Source organism: Pituophis catenifer, unplaced genomic scaffold (assembly GCF_029215685.1).
Source record: "Pituophis catenifer annectens isolate HBS135680 unplaced genomic scaffold, rPitCat1.0.hap2 SCAF_4, whole genome shotgun sequence".
NCBI lineage: Eukaryota > Metazoa > Chordata > Lepidosauria > Squamata > Colubridae > Pituophis > Pituophis catenifer.
Genome location: NW_027256884.1, coordinates 131,003,841 through 131,027,474, shown reverse-complemented (window position 1 = coordinate 131,027,474; position 23,634 = coordinate 131,003,841). Strand labels below are relative to the sequence as shown.

Below are 23,634 nucleotides of genomic sequence, written 5' to 3'. Positions count from 1 at the left end.
TCAAACATCAAATAAAGCCCAGTGACTCTTGAGATACGTGGCAATAAGAAATGAAATAAAATGAAATAAAACAATAAAACAAAACTGATAATCATATTGCAGCTTTCTGTAATAACACCATTGGAGCTGCAAAAAACTGTGCTACTCAGAACAACATTCATTTTAACTTGGTTGATCCCTAGGATGCTGGCAGCAACCCATATCAACCACCAGTGCCAGTCAGTGGTATTTGTGATACATTTTTAAACGTTCAGTTGACTGAGTTTCATGTTTAATAAATAAAAGTATAATAATGACAATGATAATGATAATAATAACAAAATAAAATAAAATAGAAAAGCTGCACAGGTGGGCTCCACCAGCTACTTCTTGACTGTTCCCTAAACCTTGTTTTTTTACAAACATCGACAATTATTTATTTATTCCAAGCTGCACAATTCGGTCACCGCATTCAGACCATTTTCGGTGCGGAATTTCTCCAGAGGAAGCCAATCTTCCTAGAGCAGCGTTGCCAAGAAACCGAAGAGATTCCACTCCATGTAGCATCAACTTTGCAGGCCTGGAAGACGCAGGGAGAAATTCTTAGAAAATCCCCCATCCCTACCCCGCCAAATAATTCACGACGTTAGGAAAAGTCCCTTGGCTGTATGTGATTCCCAAAAAATCTGAATAAACGAGTTGGGCTTTAAGGTGCAATAAAATCTGATTTTTTTACTGCAGAAGATTAAGCTGCCTGCTGAAAGCCAGCAAATTCTGCAATTTTTTTCTAAATCCTTTACAAAGGATCGACCTACAGCCCCGAATTGGGGCAAGGCTAATCCTGCCTCCCTCCAGTCTTCACAGGGTTTAGGGCAGTGTTTCTCAACCTTGGAAGCTTGAAGATGGGTGGACTTCAACTCCCAGAATCCCCCAGCCAGCAACGCTGGCTGGGGGATTCTGGGAGTTGAAGTCCACCCATCTTCAAGCTTCCAAGGTTGAGAAACACTGGTTTAGGGTCTTTACGGGCCAAGCACAGTGACCAGCGGAAATTTGTGGCTCGTTTGTGGTCGTAAATTGAGGACTACCTGCGTGCTTTCTTACTGTTGTAAACCTGCCACCCAAGAGTCGCTCGAGGCAGCAAGACAAGTGGCGTATAAATTTAATAAATAAATAAAAGGGCTTGTGCGATGGAGCTCACATAACACACATTAATGTGGATTATCCTATTTTGTGGGCTCAGCCACCCTGCTGGCTAACGGACGGTTTATGGCTCAGTAGCTTGCCCAAATCCAGACAATCAATCAGTAAACCGTAGTTAAATCAATCCTGGTTTTAGGGCACGGTGTGAACCAGTTCAACGAGTATCCCAGGGGCTCCATGCCAACATCTCCTAAGGCAAATTGGAAGCTTAAAAAGAAAAAAGCAGGAATGGGGCAGTGGGGTGTGTTTGTGTTTGTGTATGGGTGTGTATGAATCACACAACTTCCTTCACAGCCCTTCCGACTCTTTTTAGCGAGATCCAAACCTTTGCCATAGTGTCTTTTTTTTTAATTTGATTTATATGTCGTCCTTCTCCAGAGACTCAGAGTGGCTTACAATGCGTTAAGCAATAGCCTTCATACTTTTTGTATATTTATACAAAATCAACTTATTGCCCCCACAATCCGGGTCCTCATTTTACCTACCTTTGAAAGGATGGAAGGCTGAGTCAACCTTGAGCCTGGTGAGATTTGAACTTGCAGTAATTGCAGGCAGCTGATGTTAATAACAGTGCTTTAGACTGCTGCGCTACCAGGGCTCTTTGGCTGTCGGCCATGCTCACCCGACAGGCAGAAGGGGGGGGGGGGGTTCAGGCCACAGCTGCAGACACTGCAAGTATAGCCTCACAGGTGGCTGGGAGACGCTCATTTGTTATTTTTGTTTGTTTCTTATATTTTTATCCTGTCTTTATGACTTTATAAGTAACTCAAGGATTAGAATGTACCTGATGTTGCTTCGTCCTCCTTGTTGCCCACAACAACCCTGTGAGGTCGGGTTGAGCTGTTAGGGACTGGCCCAACTCCAGATTCACCGTCTCCTGGTGATTGGTCCAAAGTCTCCCAGCCGGCTTTCGTGCCCAAGGCGGGACTAGAACTCACCGTCTCCTGGTGATTGGCCCAAAGTCTCCCAGCCGGCTTTCTTGCTAAGGCGGGACTAGAACTCACCGTCTCCTGGTGATTGGCCCAAAGTCTCCCAGCCGGCTTTCTTGCTAAGGCGGGACTAGAACTCACCGTCTCCTGGTGATTGGCCCAAAGTCTCCCAGCCGGCTTTCTTGCTAAGGCGGGACTAGAACTCACCGTCTCCTGATGATTGGCTCAAAGTCTCCCAGCCAGCTTTCGTGGCCAAGGCGGGACTAGAACTCACCGTCTCCTGGTGATTGGCCCAAAGTCTCCCAGCCGGCTTTCTTGCTAAGGCAGGACTAGAACTCACCGTCTCCTGGTGATTGGCCCAAAGTCTCCCAGCCGGCTTTCTTGCTAAGGCAGGACTAGAACTCACCGTCTCCTGGTGATTGGCCCAAAGTCTCCCAGCCGGCTTTCTTGCTAAGGCAGGACTAGAACTCCCCGTCTCCTGGTGATTGGCCCAAAGTCTCCCAGCCGGCTTTCTTGCTAAGGCAGGACTAGAACTCCCCGTCTCCTGGTGATTGGCCCAAAGTCTCCCAGCCGGCTTTCTTGCTAAGGCAGGACTAGAACTCATCGTCTCCTGGTGATTGGCTCAAAGTCTTCCCAGCCAGCTTTCTTGCTAAGGCGGGACTAGAACTCACCGTCTCCCGGTGATTGGCCCAAAGTCTCCCAGCCAGCTTTCTTGCTAAGGCGGGACTACAACTCACCGTCTCCTGGTGATCGGCCCAAAGTCTCCCAGCTGGCTTTCGTGCCCAAGGTGGGACTAGAACTCACCGTCTCCTCCTGATTGGCCCAAAGTCTCCCAGCCAGCTTTCTTGCTAAGGCGGGACTAGAACTCACCGTCTCCCGGTGATTGGCCCAAAGACTCCCAGCCAGCTTTCGTGCCCAAGGCGGGACTAGAACTCACCATCTCCTGCTTTACAAGCTAGCACCTAAACTATTACAGCACAGTGGTTCTTAATTTAACTAATTCCAAGATGAATTCTGCATACATAGTGAGATGGGCAGCATATAAATTTGACCTGTTGACCCTGGGCTCAATCCCTTTTTTCCCTTGTTCTCCGCAAGGCCCCGGGTGCAAAGCAGAGTCCAGCTCCCCCGAGCATTTTGCAAAAAGGAGGAAGGAAACGCCCCTCCCGTCTCACCCACGACGGAGAAGGAGGTTTCGAGGCCTCTGCTGCCTGGCTGCTCCTTCTTCCTCTTTCCTGCCCAGGGAGGGGGAAGCCGGCTTGTGTTCCGTGGGCAAATATTCCACCAGCCGGAATGTTATTTATTCTGGCGGGTTGGCCAGGTTTCCCGGCAGGGCCAGTAAAAGCCTCACCCAGAGCCATGGATGCCCCGTGGCATCTGCTCTTGTGGGCTGCAGGGGCCAGTAAAAGTCGATGGCGGCTGCATTGTGGTGCAAATTGCCATGGTCGTAAATCGAGGACTACCTGTAATAAGGCCTGGAAGAAACTGAGAATTTCCAGTCGCAAACTCTAGAAAACCAGTAAAAAAAAAAAAAAATTGAAAGCATAATCAATGCAAAATACAAAATGACCCTCATCCTAAATGCTTCTCACCGTGGCCTGAAGAGAGAATGCAAGAAGTGACCTTAATTTATAGAATCCTAGCTCTGGAAGGGACCCTGGAGACCATCTAGTCCAACCCCCACCCCCAGTGCAGAATTTCTCATACCATTCCAGTCTTCCATGCTTTTCTGTAATGGCAGTAGGAGGGCTATGATCTTAATTTAGTATTATTGATTTTTTTGTTGTTGTTGCTTTATTTAATGAAGTTTTGATTGTTGGTAACTATTCGCCTGCCAGAAGGGGGCAGATGTAAATTTATCAATAAACCCATACAATTCAGAGGGAGCATCTGCATTTATTGCAAATTAACAAATATAGCCAGAGGGTCAATTTGCGGGCAGAGGGAGCTGATCCAACAGGAAGCCACAAAATACATGCAGTCCTCCACTTACGACCACAACGGCACCCAACACTTCTGCTCCTAAGCGAGACACTTCTTAAGTGAGTTTTAGCCCGTTTTACGACCTCTCTTGCTACAATTAGTAAGTGAATCGTTGCCGTTATTAAGTTAGTAACCTGGTTGTTAAATGAATCTGGCTTCCCCCCCCCATGGACTTTGCTTGTCAGAAGGTCACAAAAGGGGATCACGTGTCCCCGGGGACATTGCAACCGTCATAAATATGAGTCAGTTGCCGAGTGTCTGAATTTCGATCATGCAACCATGGGGATGCTGCAATGGTCGTAAGTGTGAAACATGGCCATAAGCCATTTTTTGGTAACTTTGAACCGTCACTAAATGAACTGTTGTAAGTCGAGGACTACCTGTAACCCACTTTCAAACCAACCTGCTGGGATCTGGCTGAGTCCCACCAGCCCTCTCTGGGGGGGGGGGGAAGTCCAGGTAATACGACTCCGACCACCCTCCACTCAGCAAGCCTCCTGACTCGTGTCCGGCCAAACGTGTGAATGCAGGGACACCTGCTTGCTTGGGGAAGGCGGCCGCCCCGGAGAGCGGCGGTAGGACCCGGCAGACACCGGCGGCGCCCGAGGAGGGGGGGGAGGCGAAGGGGGCGCCGGCTTGCCGCTGCTCCCGTGCCGCATCCCGACAGAGGCGAGCTTGCCCGGCCGCCTCTCTGCAGCTGCTCCCGGGCAGCCTCCATCCCTCCATCCCTCCCTCCGCCCAGCCCGGCTGCCGAGCCCCGACCGGGGCAGGGAGAAGCCGGAGGAAGAAGAGAAGGAAGAAGAGGAGGAGGAAGGAGAAAAACAAAGAGAAGGAAAAAGAGGAGGAGGAAGAAGAAGAGGAAGGAGAGAAGGAGAAAGAAGAGGAAGGAGGGGGAAGAGGAGGGGGAGGAAGAAGAGAAGGAAAAAGGGGAGGAGGAGGAAGGAGGGGGGAGAAAGAGGAGGAGAAAGAGGAAGAGGAGGCGGCTCACCTGCGCGTGACTCACCTGTCCGCTTGGCCGGCCGCCAACGCCACGCCACTCCGCCCTGCCGCGGCCAGACCTGCGCCCAGAGCCGCATCCCGAGGCGCTTGGCTCGGCCAGCCCTCCTCCTCCTCCTCCTCCTCCTTGCCCAGCCCGGGCGGGGGTCTCGGCCGGGGGTCTCCGGCGGCGGCATGTCCGGCCGGGAGAGCGTGCAGATCCCGGACGATCGCGACTTCGACCACTTCCGAACGGAATGCACCTCGGAAGCCGGCTGGCACCTCACCTACCACCGATCCGGCATCGCCGTCTGGATCCAGGTGCTGGAGGCCGAGAAGTCCCTGCACAAGATCAAGGTAAGACCTGCCCTGGTCCGCCCCTCCCCTTTTTTTGGGGGGGGGGGCGGAGACCCCAAGCGCTGGCTGCTGCTATGCTGGCCCAGCTTCAGCCTGACCAGGTTTTGGGGTTCAGTTGCACTCCCGGGTTTGGGATGGGCCAGGTTGGCCACTCCAAGAGTTTGTGGGGTGCAAACTGGATGGGGGGCTGGTCAAGCCCCCAGGCAGCCCCCCCTCACTTCCTGGCTGCCCCTTCTGGGCTTGGGGGTTCTGGGGATTTCTGGCTGCCACAGAGGTGTCCTTCAGAGGTAGTTTGGCAGCATTGAGGCTGGTGTGGTCAGCCGGCCAGGGTTGTGACCGGAAGAGGAAGCCTCTCTCGCTCTGTGTGCATTTGTGTGTGTGTGTGTGTGTGTGTGTGTGTGTGTGTGTGTGTGTGTGCTTTTCTGGGTTTTCCTGGCACCCCAAAAACCAGGATGGGACTTTGGGGGACTTTGCAGCTGAAGGTTTCTCCATATACAAGAGAAGAAGCTGCTTCTTCTTCTCTTGTATATGTTTGTTGGGTGGCCAGAGCCTCCTCCTTAGAAGGCCAGTTCCCATAGAGGCAGTCCTCGACTTACTCTTTTAGTGACCGTCCGAAGTTACAACAGCACCGATGACCGTTTTTCAGTTACATTTGTAGCATCCCCATGATCGTGTGATCAAAATTCAGAGGCTTGGCAACTAATTCATATTTATGACCATTTTTCACACTTATGACCATTGCAGCATCCCCATAGTCACGGGATCAAAATTCAGAGGCTTGGCAATTGGCATGTACTTATGACGGTGGCAGCATCCTGGGGTCACATAGTCCCCTTCTGCGACCTTCTGACTAACCAAGTCAAGGGGGAATGCCTGATTCACTTAACAATGGTGTTACTAACTTAGCCACGGCAGTGATTCACTTAACAAAGGTGGCAAGAAAGGTCTTAAAATGGGGAAAATTCACTTAACAAACGTCTCGCTTAGCCACATAAATGTTGGGCTCCCTTGTGAGAACTACCTGTATGTTGTAGGTCTGAGCAGCTTCCAAAAAAGAGCAAATATGGTGCGTCTGTGCATTTGAGGATGTGTTTATGCATGCACACACGCTTGCTGTGAGAAACTTAAAATACAGATGGTCTTCAACTTACGACCAAAATTGAAAACAAAATCTCTGTCGCTAAGCGAGACATTTGTTAAGTGAGTTCTGCCGTATCTTACGATCTTTCTTGACACAGTTGTTAAGTGAATCACAATTGTCCCCCTCGGTTGCCCTTCAAGGAAGAATCCTGGGGAAGCTTTCACGCTTGTGTGAACCAGGTTCTACAAAGATAGTCCTCGACTTACAACAGTTCGGTTAGTGACCGTTCAAAGTTACAGCGGCACTGAAACAAGTGACTTCCGACCATTTTTCACACTTACGACCGTTGCAGGGTCCCCATGGTCATGTGATCGAAATTCAGAGGCTCAGCAACCGGCTCACATTTATGACGGTCGCAGCGTCCCGGAGTCACATGATCCTCTTTTGCGACCAGCAAAGCCAATGGGAAAGCCAGATTCACTTAACAACCCTGTGACTCACTTAACAACTGTAACAGAATTCTAGAATGACAGGATTGGAAGGGTCCTTGGAGGTCTTTTAGTCCAACCCCCTGTTCAAATAGGAAGCCCTGGCCTACCCCATTTCAGACCAAGGGCTGTCCACTCTCTTCTTAAAACTGGATTCGCTTAACCCTGACAAGAACGGTTGTAAAATGGGCCAAAATTCACTTTAAAGCTGTTTCGATTAGCGACAGAGACCTTGGGCTCCATTGTGGCTGTAAGTCACTTGTATTTATTTATTTATTTTTATTCATTTATATTCAGCAACTGCGGTGATTCACTTAACAACTGTGGCAAGTGAAAACTCACTTAAGGACTGTCTTGCTTGCCAACAGAATTCTTGTGGTCCATCAGGGTCGTCCATCAAAGACTGCCTGCATTTGAACAATAATATTCTGCCATAACCCTCCTTTATGAAGCAGTGACGCCTCTCCCCAAACTAACCAGGTTAACCAAAGCCAATGGCAGTCGCTGGTTCTCGTATCTTTCAGGGCCCACCTAGATGGGCGGTGATTCAGATGACCGCCTGCCTTCGCCCACCAACTCTACTCCACCAAAAGTTGGATTCCCACCACACAACCAGCCCCAAACTATCCGTTTTATCTTGGCCTGTAACACAAACTCAGCCTTTGCAACGTGCCTCAGTTCTGGCTTGTGGTTGTGTTGAATGCAGGCTTATTTCGATGTCTGATCTTTTGGATCTTCCTTTGAAGGTTCAGAGACTGGACAACCCAACTCACACCCTGCCAGATGCAGAGGGTGGACTTCCTTGTTGGATGGTTGTGGATGGTAAACCGGCCCTTGGGGGGGTTGGCCTTTCTTCTCCAGCTGTGCCCTAAGGGGGGAAGTTGTGATTAGGGGAGGGGGGAGGCGTGATCAGAAAGGTCTTGGGTTGGATGGAGACTATGGGTTGAGGTGGACCCACCTGAGATGGTGATCTGGTGGTCCTTGGCTTGGGCTTCCCGCAGAGGATGGATCAGGCAAGAGACTTGGAGGTCCTGTTGGTGTGTCCTGGTCTTCTTCCAAGGCACAGGAGGTTGGGGGTGCAGGGCATGGGGGGAGAAGGGGGGCACCCCCTCCTAATGCCCTACCTGGAATTTTGCAACAACCTCCATGCACTGCATTGCGAAAGGTGTGGAGATTCTGACTCTTCCAGGTATGGTGGCCAAACCTTCCTCTAATTGCTTGGTGGGTGAGACGTGTTGATGCCCTCACGGGGATCTATTCCAAGGCCTGCTTTTCACCTTGCAGTCCCTGAGGGATCTGGGATCGAGGGATCCCAAGGACCCAATCCTCCCCACTATGATCTTTCTGCTAGTTTTCCTGTTTAATATTTTATTTTCTTTGTGTGTGTGTGTGTTCAAATTTTATATTCATTTATCCAGATACAAAATACAGGAAACAAAGAGAAACAAAAAAAATTAGAAAACGAAGGAAGAGGAAAAAGTGTAGGATAAAAGGGAAAAGAGGAGGAAAAAATACTGACTTCCCACTCTTTTTAGCACAGTAACATAAGGGAGTAACTTACAACCTCAACTTTTTACTTTTACACCGTAATATGCTGCATAGACCAGCCATTTCTATCATAACAAACCTATCAGCAAAACCCAAAAATCAAAGTTTCATTTTTTTTCTACCTGAAGCACAAAGCCCCATGGTACTTCTGGAGAGGAAGGCAGGTGGGATCCCACCCTCCCCATCTAGTGCCTTCCACAAAGGTTTTGCTCTCTTGCAGGCTGGCCTGTTTCCCCCCAGGGAGGTTTGACCTCTGCCACTCATACTCCTTTCTACCCCGAAGTGTTTTATCTCCTCTTTTCTTTGGCTTTTGAATTGGCCTGCAGGCTGCCAAGGAATTTGCTTCCAGGGCACCACAAAAAGCACAATCCACTCCTCCCTCCGATCTGCCATTCTTGCCTCTTGGCTCAAAGCTGATTAGCAGATTCTTTGCGCATTTAGCAAAATTCCCTGTGCGGTCCAGGGAGAAAAAGCTTTGGCAGGCTTCGAAACGCCAAGGAAAAGGAAGCTGAAAGTTCAGCTCCAGGGAACAAAACGGAAACGACTCCCGTGTCACCCAGTTGCCCACAATAAAATAGGTTGAGGCAGTTTGGTCTAGGGCAGGGGTCTCCAACCTTGGCAACTTTAAGACTTGTGGACTTCAACTCCCAAAGCTTTGCTGGCTGAGGAATTCTGGGAGTTGAAGTCCACAAGTCTTAAAGTTGCCAAGGTTGGAGACCCTTGGTTTAGTGGTTAGGTGCCAGACTGGAAAGCAGGAGATCATGAGTTCTAGTCCTGCCTTGGGTATGAAAGCCAGCTGGGTGACTTTGGGCCTATCACCAAGAGATGGTGGCTCCTGACTTTGCCATGACAGCCAGCTGAGTAATTTAAACGGAGTTCTTCTCTCTCAGCCCAGCCCACCTCACAGGTTTGTTGTTATGGGCAAAACAGGAAGAGGAAGGAATAGAATAGAGTAGAGTAGAGTAGAATAGAATAGAATAGAATAGAATAGAATAGAATAGAATAGAATAGAATTCTTTATTGGTCAAGTGTGATTGGACACACAAGGAATTTGCCTTTGGTGCATACGCTCTCAGTTGTACATAAAAGAAAAGATACGTTCATCAAGAATCATAAGGTACAACACTTAATGATAGTCGTAGGGAACAAATAAGCAATAAAACCATATTAGGAAACAGTCAATATAAATCGTAAGGATGCAAGGAACAAGGTTACAGTCATACAGTATTGGATAGATTTTCCTCCTTGAGTTATTTGTAAAAGTAATAAAGGCAGGATACAAACAAACCAACCCAAAGCTTTTCTTTTATGGAATTGGGATGATTTTTTTTTCTGATCGTTTTGTATTGTTTTTGTTTTTATCAGATTTTTAAACCGCCCATCTGCCTCACAGAGGAGGGGGGAGCTTTTATGGCCCCCTCCTCTGTCCACCTTCCCTCGGCCATTTCTCTGCTTCAGACCAGCCGTCTGAGCCTCGTAGCAATGACCCCCCTCCCTCCCCTTAATCTTCTCAAGAGATCAGGGGAAGCAATCCATCTTATAAGGGCCTGCTGTCCTCTCCATCCCCATCAAAGCCACAATCTGCCCTTTATCTGCAAGAATCCCTCCCAAAACCAGAGGCTCAAAGCCCTCTTTGCATTTTTTTCAGCGAAAAGCTATGGATTTCTTCGGTCTGGTTTTAACACGTGGATTATAAACCTCTGCGTAAGGTTCCTAGCCGGTCCTGAAATAAATAAGCTAAAAGTGGAAATGTCCGTTTGGCTTTTTAACAGCAGGTTCATTGGCAGAAATCTGCAGATAATTTTTTTAAAATGTAATTTAATATCGTCGTATTGAAATTGTCATAATATAAATAAAAAAGAGGGAATGTCCTTTTGGCTTTTTAACAGCAAGTTCATCAGCAGAAGTCTTAGCAGATAAATCTTTTCTTTTTTAAAAAAATATACTTTGATATCATTTTATTGAAATTATCATAATATAAATGAAAAAGAGACATGTCATTTTATCTTTTTAGCAGCAGGTTCACTGGCAGAAATCTGCATATAACTCTTCTTTTTTTAATGTAGGTTTTATTGAAATTGTGGTCATATAAAATACAAAGAAAAACAAAAAGAATAGAGAAACAGGGAAGGGAAAAGAGAGGCTAGAAAAGTGTAACAAAATCTTTAATTTCCAACTTTATTCAGTGTGGTAGAACAAAAAAAATAATAATATACAGCCTCAACTTTATTTTTTACTACTAGCCATTTTTGTAACAACAAACATCAATAAATCCCAATAAGTCAGAATTTCATTTTTTTTTCTGTTTGAAGCCCCCAAAAGTCTAGAACTGGTTTCTAAGCGGAAACAAAATAGGATCAGATCTTTTCTTTAATTAAAGGCCTTAATTTGGCCACCTCTGCTAACTCCATCCGTTCTCTCATTGCGGAGATTGTTCCCTCGTTCCGTTTGGGGACATAAAGAATTTTTGCTGCAGTCAGCATATCCAACGACAAGAGTTACAGATTTTGCAGCCAAATCTTTTCATAGCACAGAAATGCAACTGGGCTGCCATCTATCAGAAACGGTGTAGGGTTGCTCTTGCTTGGGCTGGGGGTTGGACTAGATGACCTACAAGGTCCCTTCCAATTCTGTTAATCTGTTAAATAAACTTTTCAGCTTTGCTGGGATGACGCATCTCTCCTTCAAAGTAGACCAGGGCTAGTTTGAAATGCTGACAAATCCAGGGGACAGGTAGTCCTTGACTTACGACCACAATGGAGCCCAAAATTTCCGTTGCTAAATGAGACACTTGATAAGCATGTTTTGCCTCATTTTACGGCCTTTCTTGCCACATTTGTTAAGTGAATCACTGCAGTGGATAAGTTAGTAATCCGGTTGTTAAGTGAATCTGGCTTCCCCCTCCACTTTGCTAGTCAGAAGGTCACAGAAGGGGATTACGTGACCCCAGGACACTGGAACCGTCATAAATATGAGTCAGTTGTCAAGTGTTTGAATTTTGATCATGTCACCATGGGGATGCTACAACGGACGTTAAGTGTGAAAAAAGGTCATAAGTCATTTTTTTGTGGGCGCTTCATCACTGGAAGCTTTCAAGAAGAGACTGGGCTGCCATCTGTCAGAAATGGTGTAGGGCCGTGATGGCAAACCTATGGCACATGTGCCACATGTGGCACATGGAGCATATCGGTGGGCACGTGAGCATTGCCCTAGCTCAGCTCCAGTGCGCATGTGCACGCCGGCCACCTGATTTTGGGGCCTTCCGGGCCCACCAGAAGTCAGGAAACAGGCTGTTTCCGGCCTCCGGAGGGCCTCCAGGGGGGTGGGGAACAGTGGTGGGTTGCCCCCGGTTCGGACCGGTTCGCAAGAACCGATAGTAAAACCAGCAGGAGGCTCCGCCCACCGCCCCGGATGTCATCATAGCCAATCAGCGCATATGCAGAAGCTTGGCGCGTGGGTAAGCAAAGCGATTGCACGCACGCAATCCCGTTGTGAACCGGTAGTAAAGGTAAGTAGAACCCATCCCTGGGGAAGGCCCATTTTTCGCCCTCCCCAGGCTCCAGAGGATTTCTAGGAGCCTGGGGAGGGCAAAAACGGCCTTCCCCATCCCCCCCGGAGCCCCTCCGGAGGCCGGAAACGGGAATTCCGGGCTCCTGAGGGCCTCTGGAGTGATGGGGAAGGCTGTTTTTGCCCTCCCCAGGCTCCTAGAAAGCCTCTGGAGCCTGGGGAGGGCGAAAAAACAGGCCTACTGGGCCAGTGGTGGGTTTCAAAAATTTTTACTACTGGTTCTACGGGCGTGGCTTGGTGGGCGTGGCAGGGGAAGGATACTGCAAAATCCCCATTTCCTCCCGATCAACTGGGACTCGGGAGGCAGAGAATAGATGGGGGGACGGGGCCAGTCAGAATTTTTACTACCGGTTCTCTGAACTACTCAAAATTTCCGCTACCGGTTCTCCGGAACTGGTCAGAACCTGCTGAAACCCACCTCTGTACCGGGCCCACCAGGCCATCACGTGCCAAAAGCGGGGCAAGTGCAGGGGGTGGGTGGGTGTCTCACGCTCTTGTGGGGGGGGGCGCATGCGCAGGGGCAAAACGCATTGAATTACGGGTGTGGGCATGCACACGTGTGACCCCGCGCTTCCCCCGCTTTTGGCACGCGACAGCAAAAAGGTAAGACATCACTGGCGTAGGGTCTCCTGCTTGGGGCAGGGGGTTGGACTAGATGACCTTCAAAGTCTCTTCCAACTCTGTTAATCTGTTCTATTCTGTTCTATTCTTCATTCCTCTCCTCTCCTCTCCTTATTCTCTCCTTATCCTTATCCTTATCCTTATCCTTATCCTTATCCTTATCCTTATCCTTATCCTTATCCTTATCCTTATCCTATCCTACCCATTCCACTAATTCTATCCTATCCTATCCTATCCTATCCTATCCTATCCTATCCTATCCTATCCTATCCTATCCTATCCTATCCTATCCTATCCTATCTTACGCTATCCTATTCTTTTTCAACTCCATTGTAACTTCGAACGGTCCCTAAACAAACGGTTATAAGTCAAGGACTAACTGTACTTAGCACGTTGTTCTGGCTTAGTTCAGAGGCCTTGCCCGCCTGCTTAAATCTTATCTTGGGGGCCTCCTTGTAGATGCTTATTCCAGCTAATTAATTTAAGGAGGCCGTGAAATGAAGTTTATTAGCATCCGAAGGTTGCAGTGGAGCTGGCTGTATTTTTTGTAATGTCAGCAGCCACTAATGGCCCTCTGCTTTCCTAATCCATTTCCCTCCCCCCACCCCCCATAAGACCCATCGATGCAAAGGGAGGGGGAGCCTCCGCTCTAAATGGCTCTTGATCTACCAAAGGTTTGCAAGCTCTGTGGTTGGAGGAGAACCTCCAAAGGACAATGGATGCACTGCAAAAGGAAGACCATGTCTCTCTCTCTCTCTCTCTCTCTCTCTCTCTGTGTGTGTGTGTGTGTGTGTGTGTAATCCCTGGTGGTCAGAGAGGAAAGGGATGGAGCAGGAGATGGTCAGTCTTGTTTATTAACATGGGAAGAAAGAGAGCAGAAGGGAAAAATTGGACAACTTCCAGGTTGAGTGTTGTTTTCTTCTTCATAATTCCTTACTTGGGCTATTGTTTGTCTGGTGTTAGTCCCTGCTTATCTAAGTGTTGACTGCTTGATGCTTTCTGAGCTTGGTGGTTTTTCTTGCAGACATTTTATTTCCCAATTATGTAACGTCATCAGTACTAGAAGGGAGGGGGGTTTATGGAGAGGAGGAGGAGGACTTGGTGCTCTCTGGGTTTGGTGGTTTTCCGGCAGGCGTTTCATGACCCAACTAGGGAACATCATCAGTGCACGTGAGCGTGGGGTTCAGTCCTGTTGGCACGCAATAGCTTGCCCCTGCCAGTGTTGGTGGGAATGTGGTTTTTCTCCTTGGTAGTTCCTTGATCAGACTGGACCAGAATGCATCGCCTCCAGCAGTCAACACTTAGAGAAGCAGGGACTAACACCAGACAAACAATAGCCCAAGTAAGGAACTATGAAGAAGAAAACAACTCACACCGACACTGTCAGAGCAAGCTACTGTAATATAAACAGAGAGCAACCCTTCTCCTTTCTAGCACTGATGATGTTACCTAACTGGGTCATGAAATGTCTATAGGAGAGCAGCCAAGCTCAAAGAACACCAAGGACCCCACAGTCCTCCTCCTCCTCCTCTTGCTGATGATGTTACTTAATTGGGTAATGAAACGTCTGCCAGAAAACCACCAAGCTCGGAGAGCACCAAGGACCCCTCCCTCCTCCTCCTCGTCCTCGCAAGCCCACTCTCTTCTAACGCTGATGATGTAACCTAGTTGGGTCACGAAATGTCTGCAAGAGAAGAGCCTTTCAGTTCACAGCTACAAATATTCTCTTCCATGGGTGACTTCCCCCCCCTCCTCTCCAAACCCCCTCCAGTAATTGCTCCCACCGTGGTTATCCCCTCAGCGTCTCTAACGGTGCTTAAGTTACCGGCAGAGGCCTGGAAGAGCCGCCGTAAAGCGTTTTTCCTTTGACAGCCGGCGTGGTTTACAGTTGGGGTTAAATAAAGGCAGGTTGCTGGAGAAGAAGGCAACCTCAGCATCTGCCCGGAGCTCTTGGCTGGGGAAAGTGATTCCCAGGGGAGATTTTGCTGGGTGGGAGGAAAGCCGAGATCTGAATCTGCCACGAAAGGCTTCCGTGGGCATCGTCCTCCATCAGCCACCTCAGGCTGTCTTGTGCAGGGAGTCCTCAAGTTACGACCACGATGGAGCTATGAAGGTGGTGGGGCATAAGGGCTGTAAAACTGATTGGTCATGTGGCCGCCTTGGCTTCAGGAGGTCCCCCTCCCAGCCCTGGAATTCCACCTCCCCCCCTCCCCCCCGCCTCTAGGGCATCAAAACCCAGAATAGCATCCGTAGCTTGAAGGAAGATACTTTGGCAGGCAGCTAAGTAGGTAGGTAGGTAGGGAGAGAGAGAGAGAGAGAGAGGGAGAGAGAGAGAGAGAGAGAGAGAGAGAGAGAGAGAGAGAGAATAGATAGACAGACCCTTCCTCCTTCCTTCCTTCCCTCCCTCCCTTCTCTTCTTTCTCTCCCCTCCCTCCCTTCTCTTCTTCCTTCCTTCCATCCTCCCTCCCTCCCTTCTCTTCCTTCCGTCCTCCCTTCCTCCCTTCTCTTCTTCCTTCCTTCCTTCCATCCTCCCTCCCTTCTCTTCTTTCTCCCCCTCCCTCCTTCCCTTCTCTTCCTTCCTTCCTCCCTGCTTTTCTTCCTCCCCTCCCTCCCCCTTCTCTTCTTCCTCTCCTCTCCCTCCCTCTTTCTCCCTCCCTTCCTTCCTTCCTTCTGTCCTCCCTCCCTCCCTTCTCTTTTTCCTCTCCCCTCCCTCCCCTTCTCCCTCCCTCCCTTCCTTCCGTCTTTCCTCCCTCCCTTCTCTTCTTCCTCCCCCTCCCTCCCTCTCTCCCTCCCTATCCCATCCCTCCCTCCCTTCCTTCCTTCCTTCCTTCCTTCCTTCCTTCCTTCCTTCCTTCCTTCCTTCCTTCCTTCCTTCCTAAAATAGCTAAGTCAGAGTCTTCCTGGACAAACAGCTCTCCTCTTCCGGCTCAGTTAATGGCGACTTCTCCCAATGTATAACCTTCCACTCCCCACCCCCACCCCCCGGGAGGAAAACCGCAGGCGGGCGATCCCTGAGCGCCTCCCTTACGCGCCAAGCGGTGCCACGTCCTGCCCGGGGGCTGGGAACCGGTTCCTCGGCTCCTCCTGCGGGGACGGGGACTTCCGTGACCCTCGTCTTGTTTTTCCAGTTTGGCGAAGGCCTTCAGAGTGGAAGTTATTGCAATCCCTGTTGTGCTCCTGGTTGCGGGTTGTCGCACTTTGCAGAGTGTTGCGTGCATGACACTCCCTCCCCGTTGCAGGAAAAGAGCCAGATCCAGGTAGCCTCAACTTACCTGTACTTACAATTCATTTAGTGACCATTTGACGTTACAACGGCCCTGACAAATGTGACTTATGACTGTTTTTCACGCTTAACGACCGTTGCAGGATCCCCATGGTCACATGATCAAAATTCAGATGCTTGGCCACTGACTCACATTTAGGACCGTCGTAGTGTCCCTGGGGTCATTGTGATTCCCTTTTGCGACCTTCAGACAGGTGAAGTCCATGGGGAAGGCAGATTCACTTAACGACTGGGTTACTGACGTAACCACTGCAGTGATTCATTTAACAACCGTGGCAAGAAAGATCATAAAACGGGAGAAAACTCGCTCAAGAAATGTCTCACTTAACCACAGAAATTTTGGACTCGATCGTGGTCGTGAGTCTTACGACCGTTCATTTAGTGACCCTTTGACGTTAAACAGCATTGAAACCAAGGGACTTTCGACCGCTTCTCACACTCGCGACCTGCTGGCTGGGGGATTCTGGGAGTTGAAGTCCAGGCCTCTTAGAGTTGGCCTGGCTTAGCATGAGGCTTGTTGTTTCGTAGCTTTGACTTCTGCTGCAAAAGCCCAGATGGTCCCCAGCCCTGATCTGCCTCCTACTCTGAGGATCCTCCTGGTGTTGTTTTCACACATTCCCAGAGTCAATATTTGCAGGATTTACGCGCTGTGGTGGCTGCTGTTTGAGATCGTGTTTTTTATTTTAAGAGGAGGAAGCAGAACTCAAACGCTGCAAATTGTGGCAGCTTCCCTCCCTGCACAGATGGCCTTGGCATCGCCACCCGGAGGCTCCTTCTCCCTCTCCTCCCCACTTCTGAAGGGCGGTGGTGTTTATTCGGCCCCAAACCAGTGGTGGGTTGCTACCGGTTTGCGTAGCGATGGCGGCGGGAGGCTCCGCCCACTCGCCCGGGCGCTTCTGCCGAGTAGTGGGATTCAAATAATTTAACAAGCGGTTCTCTGCCCTAATGACCAGCTGGGTAGGTGTGGCTCAGTGGTCATGTGACTGTGTGGGCGTGGCCAATTCAACATCACTCACGTCTATGGGCGCTTCGTCTTAGCTGTTACAATGTAGCAAGGGTTAAGCAGAGAGGCAGTTTCTGTAAGCAGGGCAATAAAGATTAGGCTAGAAACACCAGCAGAATGTTCCCTTCCTGCCTTCCTTACAGGATTAGCCCTGCAAAGTGGAAAAAAACCAAAATAAGATTTCTTTTAACAACCGGTTCTCCCGAATAGATGCGAACTGGCTGAATCCCACCACTGCTTCTGTCCATGCGCAGAAGCTTTTGCCCATGCGCGTGAGCACGCCCATGCCCACTGGTAGCGACAGGATTTGAAACCCACTACTGCCCCAAACCCCTTCATTTTTGTTAAGAGGAAAAGGAAGAAAACTCCTGACGGGTTTCACAACTTTTCTCAATGTGTTTTTCCCTACTCCTCAACTTATGACCATTCATTCAGGGACTCTTCGAAGTTACAACAAACCTTTCCCTGATCGGGCTATGCTGGTCCCAGGGGCTGAGACTTAGGGGGTTGGACTAGAGGACCTCCAAGGTCCCTTCCAGCCCGAGGATTCTATGAAATGGCATCTCAACCTGTCTCTTAAAAACTTGTCTCAGCAGGTTGTCTTTGACTTACAACAGTTTGTTTAGTGACCATTCAAAGTTATAACAGCACTGAAAAAGCGAGTTATGACCATGTTTCACACTTATGACCCTTGCGGCCTCTCCATGGTCACGTGATCCAACATCGGAGCCTCTGCAACCGGCTCACATTTATGACGGTCACAACATCCTGGAATCACACGATCCCCTTTTGCAGCAAAGTCAATGGGGAAGCCAGATTCACTTAACAACCCTGTGACTCACTTAACAACTGTAACAGAATTATAGAATGACAGGATTGGAAGGGACCTTGGAGGTCTTCTAGTCCAGCCCCCTGTTCAAACAGGAAACCCCACCCCATTTCAGACCAATGGCCGTCCAATCTCTTCTTAAAACTGGATTCGCTTAACTGTGGCAAGAACGGTTGTGAAATGGGCCAAAATTCACTTTAAAGCTGTTTTGATTAGCGACAGAGATCTTGGGCTCCATTGTGGCCATAAGTCAAGGACCACTTGTATTTATTTATTTGTTTTATTCATGCACATTTCCTATTTCTGAACTGCCCGTCTCTTTTGGAGATCCCCCAACGCTCTGCCTTCCACTTGTCCCAGAACCGGCCTCCTCTCTGCGGGATGATAAGTGGTCAACAGCCAGCTCCCGTTTCCATTCCGAAGCTGCACAATGGCCGTAAAGAGCCTTTGGGCCTGGGTGGCCTTGCGTCAGGAGCTAAAAACGGCCCTTTAATTCTATCCCGGGAGTCACGACGGGCTCGGAGTCGGAGAGCTCTGCTGAGTTGGCTGCGGGGTCCCTCGGAGCAGCTTTCTGCCAGATGCGCTCGGATCCGATCCTCTTTCTCCACTGCCTGGGAATACAAGGAGTTCTCCACTTACAACCGTTCGTTCCGCAACTGTTCAAAGCTACAACGGTTCTGAATAACAGAATAAATGAATAACAGAGTTGGAAGGGGCCTTGGAGGTCATCTAGTCCAACCCCCTCCTCGAGCAGGAGAACCTATAACATTTCAGACATTGTGACTGTCCAGTCTCTTCTTGAAATCCTCCAGGGATGGAGCGCCCACAATTTCTGGTGGCAAGCTGTTCCACTGGTTAATTGTCCTCATTGTTAGGAAGTTTCTCCTTAATTCCAGGTTGCTTCTCTCCTGGATTAGTTTCCATCCGTTGTTTCTTGTCCTGTCTTCTCAGGGGCTTTGGAGAATAAGTTGACCCCCTCCCCTCTTCTTTGGGGCAGCTCCTTAGATCAGGGATCCCCGACCCTGGGTCGCAGCCTACTACTGGGCCACGGCCTACTTGGAACTGGGCCATGCAAGTGGTGGGCTGGTACACATGCGTGTATGCAACTCCACTCGCAGTCAAGCTGTTGTTTTTTCTTCTTCTTCTTCTTTCCCTCCTCCTCCTCCTCTTCCCCCTCCTCCCCTTCCCCCTCCTCCTTCCCCCTCCTCCTCTTCTTCTTCTTCCCCTCCTCCTCCTCCTCTTCTTCTTCCTCCTCCTCCTCCTCCCCTCTTCCTTTCCCCCTCCTCCCCCTTCCCCCTCCTCCTTCCCTCTCCCCCTCTTCTTCTTCTTCCTCCTCCTCCTCTTCCTCCTCCTCCTCCTCCCCTCTTCCTTTCCCCCTCCTCCCCTTCCCCCTCCTCCTTCCCCCTCCCCCTCTTCTTCTTCTTCCCCTCCTCCTCCTCCTCCTCCCCTCTTCCTTTCCCCCTCTTCCCCCTTCCCCCTCCTCCTTCCCCCTCCTCCTCTTCTTCTTCTTCCCCTCCTCCTCCTCCTCCTCTTCTTCTTCCTCCTCCTCCTCCTCCTCTTCCTCCTCCTCCTCCTCCCCTCTTCCTTTCCCCCTCCTCCCCCTTCCCCCTCCTTCTTCCCCCTCCCCCTCCCCCTCTTCGGCACATAATTCATTATCAGTTCTCGCAAGGCAAGGGAACTCACACTTTCACTTCTCCTTCCCCATCGGCGGCTCAGAGCTTGGCAAGGGGGCCTGTCGACAGTCGCTTTGACTTCTCCATTAATATTAACGTGTGGATTGTCCCACTTCCATCTCTCTTCCTTCCCTTCCCTTTCATCCGAGGGGTGTCAGCCCCACCTCCCAAATCCTCCGCATTTTGACAGGCAGCCTTTGATTCTGGCTGCTCTTCCTCCCAGTTCTGCCTTCCTTGTCTTGGCTGTGTGTGTGGGGGTGGGGGTAGGGGTGGAAGGGGCATCCTTATCTCACCCCCCCCTTTTCCCACTCCACTGTTTATCCAAACTGGGTTCTCAGGAGAAGAATTTGGGGAGGGGGGTTGGGTATGCTTTTATCTTCAACGCATTGGGACAGGGTGTTTTGCAGTCAAGGCCTGGCTGGTGTTGTAAAGCTGGAGTAGAGTTCCTCTTTGCATCCCCATTGTAAAACTGGAGTAAACCTTCTCCATGCCACCAGGTAATAAAGCAGGAGTTAAATTCTTCCTTGCATCCTCATTGCAAAACTGGAGTAAATCCCTTTGCAACCACATTGTAAAGCTGGAGAAACTTCCTCTTTGGCTCACTATTGTAAAGCCAGAGTAAATATCCTGGTTGCAACACCATTGAAAATCAGAAGTTAACTTTCCCCTCACATCCCCATTGTAAAGCTGGAGTAAGCCTTCTTGCTTCCCCATTGCAAAGCAGAATTAAGCCTTGCACTCCTGTTGTAAAGCAGAAGTAAATCCCCTTGCATCCCCATTGCAAAACTAGAATAAAATCCCCATTGTAAAGCAGGAGTAAACCTCCTCCTCGCAACCCTTGCTCCCTCCATGATCCCCTGCCCTTTCCTCAGCTTCTCTCTCTCTCTCACAACATACAGCTCCGGTTTTTGTAAGGACTTAAGAAACCTTTGCTCCGATGTGTAAAAGGGGCGAGCTGGCTTCCCTGATCTGGCCATGTGGACTGACGCTCAGAGTGTTAGTCTAGATGACCTCCAAGGTCCCTTCCAGCCTAGGATTCTATGACTTCTCTGCTGTATACAGCAAGGGAGAGTCTCAACCTCTCCCCAGTCCTTGACTTACAACACATCACTTAGTGACTGTCTGAAGCTACAACAGCATTGAAAAAAATGACTTATGACCATTTTTCACACTTATGACCATTTATCACACTTACGACCACTGCAGCATCCCCGTGGTTACGTGATCAAAATTCGGGTGCTTCGCAACTGATTCATGTTTATGACAGTCGTCGTGTTCCTGGCGGTCATGTGATCCCCTTTTGTGACCATTTGACAAGCAAGGGGAAGCCAGATTCCCTTAACGACCATGTGACTAACTTAACAATCGCAGCGATTCCCTGAACCACCGTGGCATGGAAGGTCATAAGGGCGGTATATAAATTTAAATATTATTATTATTATTATTATTATTATTATTATTATTACATGGGGCTGAACTCAGTTAACAAACGTCTCGCTTAGCAGCAGAAACGTTGGGCCCCATGATGGTCGTAAGTCGAGGGCTCCCTGTATTTTGGCTGGGCGTGCGCCAGGAGAGCTTTTGCAGCTGCTGAAGTGGCAGGTGAAAAAAACAACAGGCTGGCACCCCAGGTGAGAAAGTGCCTGCTTGGGAGTCGGTTGGCATGTTGGCTCCGTCATGCGCAGAAGCATTGCCAGCAACCGACTTTCCATCCTTGGGGGCAGCGGGCACTCAGCACTCTGTGGGGGGAAGCGATGCGTCTCTCTCAACCGCCAACATGATATCGAAACAAAGATTTGGGGGGGGATTTCAGGACCCTGGGAGAAAAGAGAGACCCCCCCCTCCTGTGGCATCTGGCGCAGTTCCTGGTTGGCGAAAGGGAGTTCGAAGCATCTGTGAGAAATCCATGAAAATGTCATCCGCTCTCTCGGTGGCCTCGTTGGAAAGGAGAAGCCCAGCCCGGGTTCAAATCTGACCAAGCGATCTACTTTGGTCTGGAGGGGAGTCCTTGGAGGGACCCCCAGAAACCCAGGTGGGGGGGGGCCAGGACACAGAAGGAGGGTCTGGGAGTGGCCCACGCATGTGGCAGGGAATCCACGCAAGGGAGAATTTATATTTATTTGCTTACTTGTATCCCACGTTTATTATTAGTGTAGATAATTCAAGGTGGGGAACATACTTCATATTCTCTCTTTCTATTTTGCCCGCAAACAACAACCCTGTGAGGTGGGTTGGACAGGACCGGTTGAGGGAGAGATTGGCCCAAAGTCTCCCAGCTGATTTTCATGTCTAAGGTGAAACTAGAACTCACCATCTCCTGGTGATTGGCCCAAAGTCACCCAGTACCCAACTGTGAACGGTCACTAAACGAATGGTGTAAGTTGAGCACTACCTGAAAATCATTTTTTTCCATGTCTTATAACTCCAAATGGTCAGTAAGTGGATGGTCGTAAGTCGAGGACTGCCTGCAAGTCACTCGTTAGTGCTGTTTTAAGGTCAAATGGTCAGTAAGTGAACAGTCATAAGTGGGGGACGATCTGTAACCCACTTTTTTTCAATTCCACTGTAGCTTTAAATGGGCACTGAGCCAAACGGTCGTAAGTGGAGAACTTCCTGCACGGCTATGCATATTGATGGGGGTGTGCCGAATGCATAAATATATTTAAAAACCTCCTAAGTGCAGACATTTAGAGCCTCGGTCATGGAGGCTGGCCTTTTATTTTAGACTGCCGGTTGCCAGGAGGGGCTGGTAGAAGAAATTCCAGGAGATTAAAAAAAAATATAAAAACAAAATTTAAGTCCCAGATTCCCAATGATTTATTGGGAAGTATTTTTAACCAATCGTGCCTCTTCTGCAAACTTGAAAACCCGCAGGAAGGAGGGTGAAAGCCAAGAAAGAAATCGAGGGAATGAGAATAACAGGAAGATATAAACTGAAAAACGGCCTCAAAGGCTGCATAATTGGGATCCAACATTCCTCTCGCTTTACTTGTTTTTGCATCTCTGTTCTCACTCTGTCATTCGGCTGATGTCGGAGTCCTTGCCGCTTTGCCGTTCCTTCGCACTCGCAGTTGCTGGGGGTCGGCTGACATATGCGTTGAATAAATTAATTGTTAAGGTTGATTGGATTAGTCAGACAGATGGATTTGGCCCTTTGGTTGGCCTGCTGACTCCTTCCTGAGGATTTGGGATAGACTGATGTAGGCGTGAGGGGCTCCTTGGTGCTCTCTGAGCTGGGTGAGTTTCTGGCAGACGTTTCACGACCCAACTAGGGAACATCATCAGTGCTGGAAGGGAGGGGGGGTTTGTGGAGAGGAGGAGGAGGAAGAAGAACACTGTGGAGTTCTTGGAGCTCCCTGAACTTGGTTGTTTTCTTGCAGACGTTTCACGACCCAACTAGGGAACATCATCAGTGCTGGAAGGAGGGAGCAGGAGGAGAGTAAGAGCACTTCGACTTATATACAGTGCTTTACAGCCCTCTCTAAGCGGTTTACAGAGTCAGCCTTTTGCCCCCAACCATCTGGGTCTTCATTATACCCACCTCGGAAGGCTGGAAGGCTGAGTCAACCTTGAGCCGGTCAGAATCGAACTGCCAAACTGCTGGTAGCCGGCAGTCAGCAGAAATAGCCTGCAGCACTGCACTCTAACCACTGTGCCAGCGCACTTAATCTTAATAACAATAGAGTTGGAGGGAACCTTGGAGGTCTTCTACTCCAACCCCTATATCCAAGCAGGAGACCTTATACCATTTCAGATAAATGGCTGTCCAGTCTCGTCTTAAAAGCCTCCAGTGTTGGAGTAACCATAACTTCTGGTGGCAAGCAGTTCCACTGGTTAATTGTCCTCACTGTCAGGAAGCTTCTCCTTAATTCCAGGTTGCTTCTCTCTTTGATGAGTTTCCATCCGTTGCTTCTTGTCCTGCCTTCGGGTGCTTTGGAGAAGAGGTGGACCCCCCCCTCTTCTGTGGGGCAGCCCCTCAAATCCTGGACTGCTGCTATCCTTTGCAAGGAGTCCTCTCTGGCCTCATCCATCCAGGGTGGAAAAATCAGCCTTTGAAACCAGCAGAGTTATGCAACGTGGCCCCGGGCAAAAGGCCTCCTTCGCCTTCCACCCCATCT

The 23,634-nt window shown here is 49.4% G+C and overlaps 1 protein-coding gene across 1 annotated transcript in view; it reads left to right on the top strand.

Moving 5' to 3' along the window:
* The first annotated feature begins 5,261 nt into the window (after positions 1-5,261).
* Positions 5,262-23,634, top strand: part of STARD10 (StAR related lipid transfer domain containing 10) — a 35,174-nt gene continuing 16,801 nt past the window's right edge. Inside the window, exon 1 of the mRNA XM_070944124.1 lies at positions 5,262-5,423. Within this exon, the coding sequence (XP_070800225.1) occupies positions 5,262-5,423 (162 nt within the window). The remainder of the gene's footprint in view (positions 5,424-23,634) is intronic.